The following is a 13,845-nucleotide window of genomic DNA, read 5'->3' as shown; positions in this document are numbered from 1 at the left end:
TGCGCTCTAGAGCTCATGAGCCACAACTACTGAGCCCACGTGCCACAACTACTGAAGCCTGCGCACCTAGAGCCCGTACTCTGCAACGAGAAGCTACTGCAATGAGAAGCCCGTGCACTGCAACAAAGAGTAGCCCCCACTCACCGCAACTAGAGAAAGCCCGCGCACAGCAACGAACACCAAACGCAGCAAAAAATAAATAAATAAATTAATTAATTAATAAAAAAAAAAAAGATGGGTTTTCTCTGTCATAGTCTCCTGCTGGGGGTTCTTGGGTGGAGATCAGCAGAAGTGGTAATCATCCAGTATTTCTACCGCACTAGAAGAAAAAAGCAGTGCCGTGGCTATCAAGACTGGGGTGAGGCTTGGTCTGCTCTTCCTTCTAGTCCCTTTCCAATGATGAAACCACCTCTCTCCCAAATCCTGCTGTAGAGCTGGCCAAGCAGCTATAACTCAAGGCTTTCTCACAACTTTCTATAGGCCCAGGAAAATTTAAAGTCGATTACAAATATTGCAGTGACACATGGGTCCTACAAGTACTGTCCCATCTCCACTCACCTCCTGCTATCTCTCTGACCTCACTTCTGACCTTGCTGCCTTCACCCCCTCTGCTCCTGACAGGACCACTGCACCAGTTCTTCCCCCTGCCTGGGACACTCTTGACCCAGATATCCAATAACCTTCTCACTGAGGCTCTCCCGACCACTCTACTTTATTTTATGTAATTTATTTTTTTTGCGGTACGTGGGCCTCTCACCGTTGTGGCCTCTCCCGTTGCGGAGCACAGGCTCCGGACGCACAGGCTCAGCAACCATGGCTCACAGGCCCAGCTGCTCTGTGGCATGTGGGATCTTCCCAGACTGGGGCACGAACCCGTGTCCCCTGCATCGGCAGGCGGACTCTCAACCACTGCACCACCAGGGAAGCCCCCGACCACTCTATTTTAAATTGCAATTTCCTACCCCTGCATTCCCTATGTCCCTTACATGCTTTATTTTTCCCCAAGGCACTTACCACCTCCATGTGACATACTATACATATTTACTTACTTGTTTGTTTATTTATTTATTTATTAATGGCTGTGCAGCACGGCTTGTGGGATCTTAGTTCCCTGACCAGGGATCAAACCTGGGCCCCAGCAGTGAAAGCACCGAGTCCTAACCACTGGACAGACAGAGAATTCCCATTACTTAACTTGTTTATTGTCTGCCTCTGCTCACTAAAAGGTCAGCACCAAGGAGGCAGGGATTTTGTTTGTTTTGCTCACTGCTGAATGTCCCCAGCATCTAGAACAGTGCCTGGCACACAGCAATAGCTCAAAAAGTATTTGTGGAATAAATAAATGATGGCAAGTTTGAGAAATAATGCTGGTGCCCATCAAATATTTATTAGACACTAAAAGCACAAAACTATACAAGATGCCAAATACAAATAGTGCAAAAAACAAGGTCTTTGCTTTCAAGGAGTCTAGCTGGTAAAACACAGAGTAATTAGTTAATTACATAGAGTGTATTAGGTATGACTATTAACCAGTTAGGTTTATTTGTATATGATTCATGGAATCTGCCTTGTCATTCCTGGTTATACCTAGTGTACAATTAAATGCTGAGTCGAATGGTATAAACTTGTCATAAGAGTTTAGAGGGGGAAAAAATGAATAAGTTACAATAGTAAGAAAAGACCATGGGTAGATGATGAGGTTTGATATGGGATTTGTGGAGGTGGAGGTATGTATTGGCAGTGAAGAGGTGGGTGGGCATTCCAGATGAAGCAAATTTCATGACAGGACAAAAAAGGCATGTGAGGGACAGTAAGAAACCTACCTTAAATTGAAAGATGGTATTCGCTGACGAGTAGTGATGATCTGGGGAGGACAATCTTTCTTTCTTTTTTTCTTTTTAAACTTTTGGCTGCACCAGGCAGCATATATCCCTGACTAGGGATCGAACTCTCGGCCCCTGAAGTGGGAGCATGGAGTCTTAACCACTGGACTGCCAGGGAAGTCCTAAGGGGAGGACAATCTGAGTGTGCCTGGGTCACAGAGAGCCTAATCCTCTGAGCAAAGGACTCCAGTCTGGAAGGAATCTCACAGCACGTGCTACTGGTGCCCAGCCTGGGTCCTCTGGAACCCTTCGACTGGTTTGGTACAGCCAGTCCCAAAGGTGCTCCCTGCATTGCTAATGGTTCATACCAGCAACTTTCTGTGGAAGTAACAGAAGCTACCTCCTAGACCTCTTCCATGCTTCTGCACACACACACATTTCCAGGGCAGCTGGTGGTCAATGACTAACGAATGAAGGGGAGAGGGGACAAAAGCCAAGTTCCCTTGCCTCAAGGCAAGACAGACTCTATGGTACAATTTTGCTCCAAAGTTCCCTCCTGGGTCAAGCTGAGGCTAGACATCCAATGAAACCAAACACTTCCTCATCTCAGTTTCTTCTTCCCAATCCCGCTTGACCTACTCCCTCCCTTTCAAATAACATGTGAAAGAACTCTCTTGATACATCATTTGCACATGAATACCATCTCAGGTTCTGTTTCTAGGGAAACTGGACTAAGACAAGTCTGTAAAGGAAAATACTAGATATTCATGAAGAAAACAGTTACACAGAGAAAATACTGTTGTGGGTCACTCAGTTTGGAAGGAGAATGCTCAGCAGTTTGGCTGGTGACAGATGGAATAAAGAGGGTAAGGTGACTGGAGGCCAATTAAAGGTGCTATTGTTCAAACTCAAATAAGTGGAAGAAAAAATATTTGCTCTGATATAAGAAAGAGAAAACTTAAGAAGAAAATGGCTTTGGTATAGGGAAGAATTGATGATAACTCTTCAAAGTTTTATTTTGTCCATAAAAAACAAAAAGTCTTTCTTCAGTAGTACTGTCAATGTTATACCATGAATTCTCTTAAACGCAAATCTCTTTTAGGCTGACATTACCTAACACAAGAAGTGTTCAAAACCTTAAGGAGAATAACAATGAATAACAACAGGACTCTAAAATTCTCTCTCATAGTTTGAGTCTCTGAATATCCATATTCAGAAATACGAAGATAAGATAAAGTAGTATCTCCAAATGTTTATAACAAGTTGGTTTGTTAGATTTTGTATTCAAGTAGCTTAAAAGAATCTGTATTAGAGTCAGTAGCAGATTACTTAAATTGCAAATTCATCCAAAACAGGGTAACATCTGGTTTTCATCTACTCTTATGGAACCAGAAGTGCTGTCAATAGAAAATAAGATACTGAGTCCTAGGTTGTAAAATAGGGAGCACAATGTGAAAACAAGTAGGCTACTATGAAAGAAATGATACACAGCCCAGAAAGACAGATTATACCCTACATAAACTTTCACTTTAGAATTTGAGAAACAGCCCAACATCATCTGCATTTGTTTTGCTTTGTTGATATCTCAGACAAGTTAAGCTTCTTGACTTCTTGGCTCCCTTTCAAAATTCATACTTAGCAAAAATGCCTATCAGTAAAAATGACTATTTTCACTTAATTAGTAACAATTTTTGTGTTACATGTCTAAATATATAGAACAGAAAGGATACTATTGAAACAGGACTTTTTAGCAAGGTTATTTTTTCTCATTGATTACTTTTCTATGCATTAAAATGTATAGCTAATAGCTTTCAAATTTTAAATACACATGACCTTTGATTCAACAGTTCCACTGAAAGCAATTTCACACACAGACACACACACACTCCCCCAAAAGAGAACTGGTCAGAAAGTCATGCAACAACAAAGTAAATCTATAAAAAGTCTAAGTTTTTCTAAATTTTTCCTATTCAGTTTTAAGACCAAATTGATACTCTTCCAGACAAGTACATATAATTTGCCCTGTATATACCCTTTAAATACTCCCAGGAGAGACTCCAAGAAAAAAAAGTTTCTTAGCTAAAAGTGTTAGGAAGGTATGGCATGTTGTTCCCCTCTTAAAGATTTATAATAAAGACAACAATTTATGGAAGCCTATGAGATGTTTTTGGGGAAAACGGCATTTTCCAAATTTTATAGACCAGAGAACACTTATGCAATTATCAAAAGCAAGACTTGCTTAAAACCCTCCATGACCACCTGGTAAATGATAGCTACTTCCTTATAAACCTAAAGGTTCAGAGCCATCATTCAATCACCCTCCCTCTATCCCCTTTCTCCTCCCTTCCCCTCAATCCAAGACACTGCAGTGGTTCTAACTTCATATTTCATAATAATCATAGAAAACTTATTCATATATAATTCTTGGTCCTTACTTCCAGATATTCTGATTCCTATCACAACTTTTTTTTTTTTTTTTTTTTACTGGTACGCAGGCCTCTCACTGTTGTGGCCTCTCCCGTTGCGGAGCACAGGCTCCAGACGCGCAGGCTCAGCGGCCATGGCTCATGGGCCCAGCCGCTCCGCAGCATGTGGGATCCTCCCGGACCGGAGCATGAACCCGTGTCCCCTGCATCAGCAGGCAGACTCTCAACCACTGCGCCACCAGGGAAGCCCTATCACTATTTTTAACAAGCAATCCAGGTGATCTCAATACAGTTCAAATGTTGGGATGCTGAAAAGATCTGATATAGTACAATCAATGAGATGATTATTTTAAAATTGAAGCCAAACTGAGTTCAGAAAATTTGGACTTCAAATGAGTATATTAAAATTCTGTTTTTCTGCCCAGGCAAAGAAAGGGAAAAAGACATACTAAGAAAAGCCAAATCGTATCTTAAAAGAATACCCCTAATACACTGCCCAGAATATTAAGGCCAAGAGTTTTACCCCGTAACAAGAATTCTTAGGCTGCACTCCATTGAGAAATTTCAGGAATTCTTAAACTCTCTGAAACTGCACACACAATCTTTATGCGTATGTGAATACATGCCTTATAATCCAAAGCTTTCACCAATTCTCATACTGCTCAATTACCCAATTTAAAAGCCATTCTATTTTTTATTTATCTACCTGAAACAATGGCAACAGAAACTGCTTCTTAGTTAACACCATGAATCAGACACACGAAAACACATTCCTCAGTGTTGTCTTCTCTCTCAGAGCCAAACAAAAAGCAATTTACCTTTGCAGAGTCATATTCAAAGAGCCTGTACAACCCTTAATCTTGTTCTGGGCTTCAAGATGAGTCATGCCATGTGCACTTATTCCATCAATGCTGAGAACCACATCACCTATTCTTACGTTTGCCTGGGATGCTTTGCCACCATCTTTTAGCTGTAAAAAATATATTTCATTAGAATTGTCACTCTTTAAAAATAAACACAGATGAAAATTATACTTTTGTTATATCAAAAGAGAAGTATATTAATATACTATTAGACAAAGTAATACAAATTATCTTGCTTAACAGGTGAAGTTAAAATTCAAATGACTTTCATACTTATTTTCTTAAAATTCTTATTTGCTTTCTAAAAAACTGAACTAATTGTCTGAGAAAAGGTCCCTGATAAGTTGTCCATTTCTTTACTGTATAACAGTAGTGTGCGATTGTTACAAATAAGGAAGAGAAGTAGGCAAGGCAACTACATTTTAGCAGAAGAAAAAAAACAAAGTAATATGAATAGGGTATTTAATACTCTTTTAGAAATAACTTTTAAAACTCTTTAAACAGCTGTATTTTTTTTTTTTTTTTTGTGGTACACGGGCCTCTCACTGTTGTGGCTTCTCCCGTTGCGGAGCACAGGCTCCAGACGCGCAGGCCCAGCGGCCATGGTTCACGGGCCCAGCCGCTCTGCGGCATGTGGGATCTTCCCGGACCGGGGCACGAACCCGTGTCCCCTGCATCGGCAGGAGGACTTTCAACCACTGCGCCACCAGGGAAGCCCAACAGCTGTATTTTTGTTTGAGCACAAAGAGTAATACAGATGGAGGATCTACTGAGCTATCCTTCCTGTTGAGTTCAATTCATATCCAGCGTTTGAGGGACTGAATTCTTTAAGATCACAAGCCCAAACATCTTTTATGCTGGCTGTGCTTCCTGCTCCAGGCATTTAGAACAAGGGGACGAAAACCAGTTGTGTCTTGAGACTGTCAGACTCTTTTGTGTACCACGATCTTTAATCCCCAATCTTTTTTCCCTTTTTACAAAATTTTCTACATGTTTACATTTAGTTTGATCTCCTTCAAACTTCATGTGTATCTATTTCATTGCTCCAAAAGGAACAAACAAATATAAAATGACAGTAAAATGAAAGATGATACGATTTTAATAGATACTCCGAAACATAGAACAAGTACAAATCAAAAGGAACCATTCTAATTAAAATGACAAGCTTAGAATTCAGTAAGTACAAGCAGATCACAATGAATACTGGGCTGTTGGAAGACAGGTGAGACTAGGCCCAAAAAAGAAAGAAAGAAAACAACCATTATTTCTCTAATACTTAAAAGTGTAGATTTTATGCAGGGATGATGAAAAACATCTGGAAAAGGATAGTGGTAATGACTGCACAACACTGAAAATGTACTTGATGCAATTAATGAATTGTGCAATTAAAAATGTTTAAAATGTGTACTTGTTTTTTTTTTTTTTTTTTTTTTTTTTTTGCCGTACGCGGGCCTCTCACTGCCGCGGCCTCTCCCGTTGCGGAGAACAGGCTCCGGACACGCAGGCTCAGCAGCCATGGCTCACGGGCCCAGCCGCTCCGCGGCATGTGGGATCCTCCTGGACCAGGGCACGAACCCGTGTCCCCTGCATCAGCAGGCGGACCCTCAACCACTGTGCCACCAGGGAAGCCCAAAATGTCACAATTTTTAAAAAACTAACAAAAACTAAATATTTTACAGAATATTTTACTAAAATTACTTTTTGATTAAAAGAAAAACATCCCTCAGCAAACTGAACAAGGGCTGACTGCTAGAATTCATACTGTGGAAGCAAAGCAATAAATACAACTGGATATTGTATGCTCAGATAGGTTTTGATTACCATCAGTTGTCAAATCCTTTCCTTAAAAATAATGATCAAAGCAGATCAATCCTAGTGTACAAGAACAACTCTTTGGATCTAAAATCAAGAAAACAGTATTGACTGCTAGATCCATCCAGGCAGCACCCATGTCTGTGCTTCTCCCCAACTACCCTTAAGCTAGAAGTGTGCCTGACACTATAGACCTTCATAATATATACTGAATGAATGGATGCCACATATTTATTATTTAACACTGGCAAAATCTATGGTTTGTTTTAAAGTGCAAAATTAGGAAGAACTAAAATTTTAAATAATTTGAAATTTATCTCATTTAACACATAACTATCAAATGATGGACATAGTTCTTGAAATTAGTAAGAAAAAATATCTATTTGAGCAAGAATATGTAAAATCTAATAGACACAAAGTGTAAAATAAAAGATTTCAAACCTTTCAAATGAAATATTCTCTATTATATACATAGTACATAGAGTTGACCCTTGAGCAACGTGAGTTTGAACTGCGTGGGTCCACTTACGTGCAGATTTTTTTCAACAGTGAATGCTATAGTACTACATGATATGCGTGTTTGTATACGGAGGAACCAAACTATATGTACGGAGGACAGACTACAAATTACAGGCGGATTTTCAGCTTTGCAGAGGGCCAGTGCCTCTAATCTCCAAGTGTTCAAGGGTCAAGTGTATTGATTCCATTTTCATCTTTGTACTAATGTGAACAAACAAAACAACTCCTCTCAGCTGCCCAGATATTTAAAGGTAAGAAAAATTAATGAAATGTTGACAATAAAGAAATAAATTTCCAGAGTAATAAAACAGATTAAAATTTAATGCATATCAAACTTATCAACATAGCTATATTACACATGTGTATGTATATACATACATATAGACACACTTTTTATTATACATTATATGACTAATGAAGTAATACCAAAATTCAATGAAAATTAAATAAAGTTAATCTGAATTCCAGGATCACTGGATCAAGAAGAAAAAAATTAAGATAGAACTTTATTAAGTATATTTTAAAATACTGTATAGACAGATATATTTATTAAAATATGAAAGTAATGTATGCGTGTGGTGGGAGTAAGAAAAAAGTCTTTAAAAATAATAATACCTACATTAAATATTATGATTTTACTGTATCAAATAACAGCTGTGGGGACTTCCCTGGTGGTGCAGTGGTTAAGAATCCACCTGCCAGTGCAGGGGACACGGGTTCGAGCCCTGGTTCGGAAAGATCGCACATGCCACGGAGCAACCAAGCCTGTGCACCACAACTACTGAGCCTGTGCTCTAGAGCCCACGAGCCACAACTACTGAGCCCACATGCCACACTACTGAAGCCCGTGCACCACAACTACTGAGCCTGTGCTCTAGAGCCCACGAGTCACAACCACTGAGCCCATGTGCCACAACTACTGAAGCCCACGCGCCTAGAGCCTGTGCTCTGCAACAAGAGAAGCCACCACAATGAGAAGTCCACGCACTGCAACAAAGAGTTGCCCCCACTCATCACAACTAGAGAAAGCCCGCGCGCAGCAACGAAGACCCAACGCAGCCAAAAAATATAAATAAATAAATAAATATATAAATAAATAATAGGTGTGGACTGTCTTAATAATTAGTATTTTTATTAATATAAATATTAAAGAAATAATTTAATTTAATAACAAATACTAACTGTTCGTCTCTCCTGCACAGAATTAAATTGTTCAAACTGTGAAGGACATTTACAAAGAAAACAATTCCTAAAGCTAGCAATGCCACCCATTGTCCATAGGACTTACTTGTAGAGTTTTATAAAGATTATGTGAGATAACAGCTTAATAAATGTTAGCTATTATTATTATTATTCTCCTGATCTCAGATTACTAATCCAAGAAATGTGGAGGCTGTATTGGATGATGTCAAAGGCCTTCTAAGGTCCCTTCCAGTCTTAAAAGTTTTATCTATCTGTGAACTGTTTATACAAAGGTATAACTCTAATCCCAAAATAAGAGTCATATCTGAATGGTAGGGCAAACGGACATCTATTCCCTACCAAAATAAATGAATGGAAATTTGAATCCTGATAATGAGACAAAAAATAAACATAATTTATCCTACATTTTGTTTTAGCCAAAAAGGCATCCAAAAAAAAAAATTTTTTTTTTAACCAGAAATAGAACACAGCTAAATTACCTACCTCACCATTCTTCACATAAGGTAGCCTTAAAATAGAAACACTGAAACCTAAGGGCATTTGCTCAAAATGTACCCAACTAAAGCAATTTAAATACTCCCAGTCCAGTAATATAAAGGTAATGAACAATTAAGAAAATAATCTAATATTACTCAGCCATAAAAAGAAAAACAAAATTGAGTTATTTGTAGTGAGGTGGATGGACCTAGAGTCTGTCATACAGAGTGAAGTAAGTCAGAGAGAAAAAACAAATACCGTATGCTAACACATATATATGGAATCTTAAAAAAAAAAAAAAAGGTTCTGAAGAACCTGGGGCAGGACAGGAATAACGATGCAGACGTAGAGAATGGACTTGAGGACACGGGGAGGGGGAAGGGTAAGCTGGGATGAAGTGAGAGAGTGGCATGGGCATATATACACTACCAAATGTAAAATAGATAGCTAGTGGGAAGCAGCTGCATAGCACAGGGAGATTAGCTAGGTGCTTTGTGATCACCTAGTGGGGTGGGATAGGGAGGGTGGGAGGGAGATGCAAGAGGGAGGGGATATGGGGATATATGTATACGTATAGCTGATTCACTTTGTTACAAAGCAGAAACTAATACACCGTTATAAAGCAATTATACTCCAATAAAGATGTTTAAAAAAAGAAAATAATCTAATCAAATCAAATGTCATACACTAGATAAAACTTTTCTTACTCTTTTGTTGCACCTGCCTACTCGATTCTGAGAGCCTATGATCTCAAGATGTTCAAATCCAACTTCTCAGAATTACCTATCTTTTTAGGCTTGCTTTTACTCTGCCACCCTTATTTTCAAAACATGGAGCATAGAAATCATATAGCCCCTGTGGATTCTGCCGTTTCCTTGAGCACCACATCTAGGGAAATTACTAAATTTTGTTGATTCTTCCTTTTGTCTCCCATGCTAGTCCATACCCTGATCATCTGTCACCTTGATCTTGCCTGCTGCCTATAGTAAGAGTTTTCTAAAGACCTCCTTACTGCCAGACTCTGCATGTTCCTTGCCCTTTCCTCCATCTTACTGTATTTCCATAATGGTGACCCTAATACCACTTCACACTGAAGAGTTCCATCATGTCCACTATTTATAAAATGAGGGTGAAAAACTTCAAATATTTTCTGCTTCCTACAGTGCAGGATAAAGCTGAAGCCTGAAATAGAAGCAATCTATAATTACTCATCAAGCTGTTTCCAACTTCAAAGCAAGCGCCATAAGGTCAGGGATCATATTTTATACTATGTTCTCAAGAGCCTTGAAGCTTGTAGGTACTAGAAAAACAGATGATTAAACCACAGTAAATAAGAAATCAATAAATCTATCTATGTGAAATTCTGGTATAAATATACTTAATTCACCAAAAAGAAAAATAGATTCTAATCTGAAAATGAGAATCTTCAGTTAAACATTAGGCTGAGCTAACCTAAGAAAGGTCAAAAATCAAACTATTTTCAATAGAACAAAGTAAATCCACTTTGGATAGTTAGTTAATATATTTTTCCTAGGATTTCCAAAGAGGTGTCACAACTCCCCTTGGTACTTTATCTAACAAGTATTAGGAAGAGCTTAATTGTATTTAATCTCAACCCTTTCTCAATCAGTTATCAGAAATGTAAACAAATGCTCATCGTCATCTGTACAATCTTTCATGTTATTTAAACTGTCAAACAAACTTTTTGTCTACAGTTTTTTTGAGCTTACTAATATTAATCATCTTGGATTTTTTGACATTAACATCTTTTCTAAATCTCTAACCATCTTTATTATTCAATACTCAGGCTTTCCACTCACTATTTAAACTAAAGTGCAGAAAGAGCCTAAACGAACACCATTGGGAAAGGCCCAATGCACAGAAACAAATGTAAAGCTTGTTAAAGGTGGCATCTCATTGAAAACTCCTATGAGCTTTCATTTATCCCCAGAACTACTTCCTCAAGGCATCCACTCAATAGAACCATAAATTTTTTGCCTTAATTGGGTAGGATGTATCACTCTTAGGAATTGTGAGCAGCTAAGAAAAGACTACAAGGTCACTCATTATTTGCATAGTTCATTTTTTCCTTTGTTTTTTCAAGCCTAAATAGTCTGCATTTGTTTGAAGCAGTAATAACCTTCTGTCATCAGTAAATCTTGTACATACTATATGACAGCCATAAATGTGTGTGTATCTCATAAATGCACAATGTGTAGGAAGGAAGCAGTCATGGGAGGCTCCTGAGTCAACTTCATTATAAATCAAACTAATCACAAGCAAATGCTTCTCCTTTGATCTTTAAATACATTTTTCAGTACTGCTGTCCAGTTTTCCATAAACTTAACTGTAGCTGTATGCTTCTTTAAAAACACTGCTTTGTGATCTCACTTAAGTTGCAAGCAGACATGGCTGCAGATGTCAGAACTACCTCTGAACTTCTGTTTACTGATGAAGAAACCAGGACAACTGTATGCTCTTCAAGAGAATGGTCTCTTTACTGAGCCTCCCCATTGACTTAGATAGGAAAGGATGTAATATCAACCACCTGTTATCAGACTACGCCATCAACTCACATAGGCTGGACATCTACCTCAAGCACCTAAGGGCAGAGAAGACAACTTTTCAAACTGGCCAGTCAGACCTGATTTTTCCCTTCCCTCCTTAAAGGAAGACCAAACACCCCTCTTCCCTTCCCTCTGCTTCTCTGAGCCTCAACTTTCTCCTCACTTACCAAAAGAGCTTGATATGCCACCGAATCAGAACCCTGGCTCCCCGTGTCCTCCTTCCCTGCTTACCACTATTCAAGTCTGAATTTTCCAGACTCCATTCCCATAGGATGGTAGCCTCAAGATCACCACTTCCCAGGACAGTCTGGCCACTGTACCAAAAGGCCAAAGGATAAGAATCAATAAGGTGGGCTTCCCTGGTGGCACAGTGGTTGAGAGTCCGCCTGCCGATGCAGGGGACACGGGTTCGTGTCCCAGTCCGGGAAGATCCCACACGCGGCGGAGCAGCTGGGCCTGTGAACCATGGCCGCTGAGCCTGCGCGTCCGGAGCCTGTGCTCCGCAACGGGAGAGGCCACAACCGTGAGAGGCCCGCGTACCGCAAAAAAAAGACTCAATAAGGTGATATTGGTGAAGAAATCTTGAACTGGGAGTCAGGGAAGGGCAGGAAGGAAAGAAAACAAAAGAACACATGACAAGGGAGGGCACTGGGAAGAAGGTAGAATAGGGAACCAAGGCCATGAGCGAAGAAAGGGTCATGAGATGTCCCTGATTTGGGGTCCAGGCCTTCTCTCTGGGTGTGTTGTACATTACCGTGCATGTGCACAAAATAATATAAATATTTAACAGAACATCAAGATAGTAACTAATTATAGAAGCAAGAAGATCTTATACTTTAATTGAATAACTAAAATAACCTAAATGACTATAACTAATAACTATGATGTACAGTCAATTAACTCACAGTAATATTTATGTATGTCATCAAACATGTCATTATCTTTATTGGACTCAAGTAAAATTTATAACTAAACTTCTCCCAAATGCTTATTAGCCTCTATACAAATGTGCGGTTCCAACAGTATTTCTTCTTAAAACTTTTTAACAAAAGGGGAAAGTAGTACTATGTCTTTATAAAACTGCATTGAAAGCAAAATACTATCTCAAGATAGCATACCACTTAGACGAGGATCTCAAAGACACACTGAAGAGAAAATTTGTCTTATCCATAAAGAAATAAACTACTTGGGATTCATAAGGGGTTATAGCTATCCCTGTTAAACTAACCCTTCCCGGGCTTCCCTGGTAGTGCAGTGGTTGGGAGTCCGCCTGCCGATGCAGGGGACACGGGTTTGTGCCCCAGTCCAGGAGGATCCTACGTGGGCCCGTGGGCCATGGCCACTGGGCTTGCGCGTCTGGAGCCTGTGCTCCGCGGCGGGAGAGGGCACAGCGGTGAGAGGCCCGCGTACCGCAAAAAAACCCCAAAAAACCCCCCAAAAACCTAACCCTTCCCCATAGCTATTACCTCTTAAGAGGCATATCATAGAAGCAAACCAATCATTGAACTCATAGCAAAAACCAAACAAAATCAAAGAAAGCAGTACAGAGCTTTCATTTTTAAAAGTTAGAACCCAGTATGGCAGATATCATTTTAAGTAAGTCTAACTGCTTAAGCTTTCTCTCTAAAATGAACATTTAACACAGCTGCTATACTGTCTGCAGCCTTTTCATAAAAAGGCAAAATGTTTAGTCATAGCAGTGACTCCAACACTACCTTAGAATTCCCTAATGAAATGTATCCTTCCAAATCATAGGGAATTCTCAATATGCACACAGAAACCTCTATCTGTCTTCCCCTGGAAATAAGCCAGCAGTTCCAAACCTCAGAAAACAGGTGCCAGCAATAGAAATGATTTTTTGAAAATATATGTGCCCAAGAACATTACAGAGATCATTTTATAATATAGATAACATTGTATTAGTCAGATGTTTACTGAGAACAATTTATGCTGTTTCAAAAGAACTGGTATTAATCCGATTAATAAGATCAAGATTGGTATTAATCCTACTATATGCTACAGGTAACAAATAGAAGACAGGTACCTATATAATAAGCCACTGCCAACGTCCAGTTTTCAACCTTCTGCATATTTCAACAAATAATGGAATGCTTGGGAATGTGTGACCCTAACGCCATGGGTATGACAGGAATGC

General features: G+C 39.3%; 1 protein-coding gene across 5 annotated transcripts in view; it reads right to left on the bottom strand.

Moving 5' to 3' along the window:
* The window catches only part of PDLIM5 (PDZ and LIM domain 5), a 223,469-nt gene that overhangs the window by 141,810 nt on the left and 67,814 nt on the right, over positions 1-13,845 (bottom strand). For all 5 annotated transcript variants that reach the window (XR_456946.1, XM_007450029.1, XM_007450027.1 and 2 more), the window contains one exon: positions 5,068-5,219. Coding sequence is in view for 4 of the 5 variants with exons in the window: in XM_007450029.1 (XP_007450091.1) it covers positions 5,068-5,219 (152 nt within the window). In the remaining variant the exon portion in view is untranslated. The remainder of the gene's footprint in view (positions 1-5,067; positions 5,220-13,845) is intronic.

Source organism: Lipotes vexillifer, unplaced genomic scaffold, assembly GCF_000442215.2.
Source record: "Lipotes vexillifer unplaced genomic scaffold, Lipotes_vexillifer_v1.1 scaffold178, whole genome shotgun sequence".
NCBI classification, from domain to species: Eukaryota; Metazoa; Chordata; class Mammalia; order Artiodactyla; family Lipotidae; genus Lipotes; species Lipotes vexillifer.
Note: the sequence above shows the minus strand (reverse complement) of the source record. Positions and strands in the feature narration are given on the sequence as shown.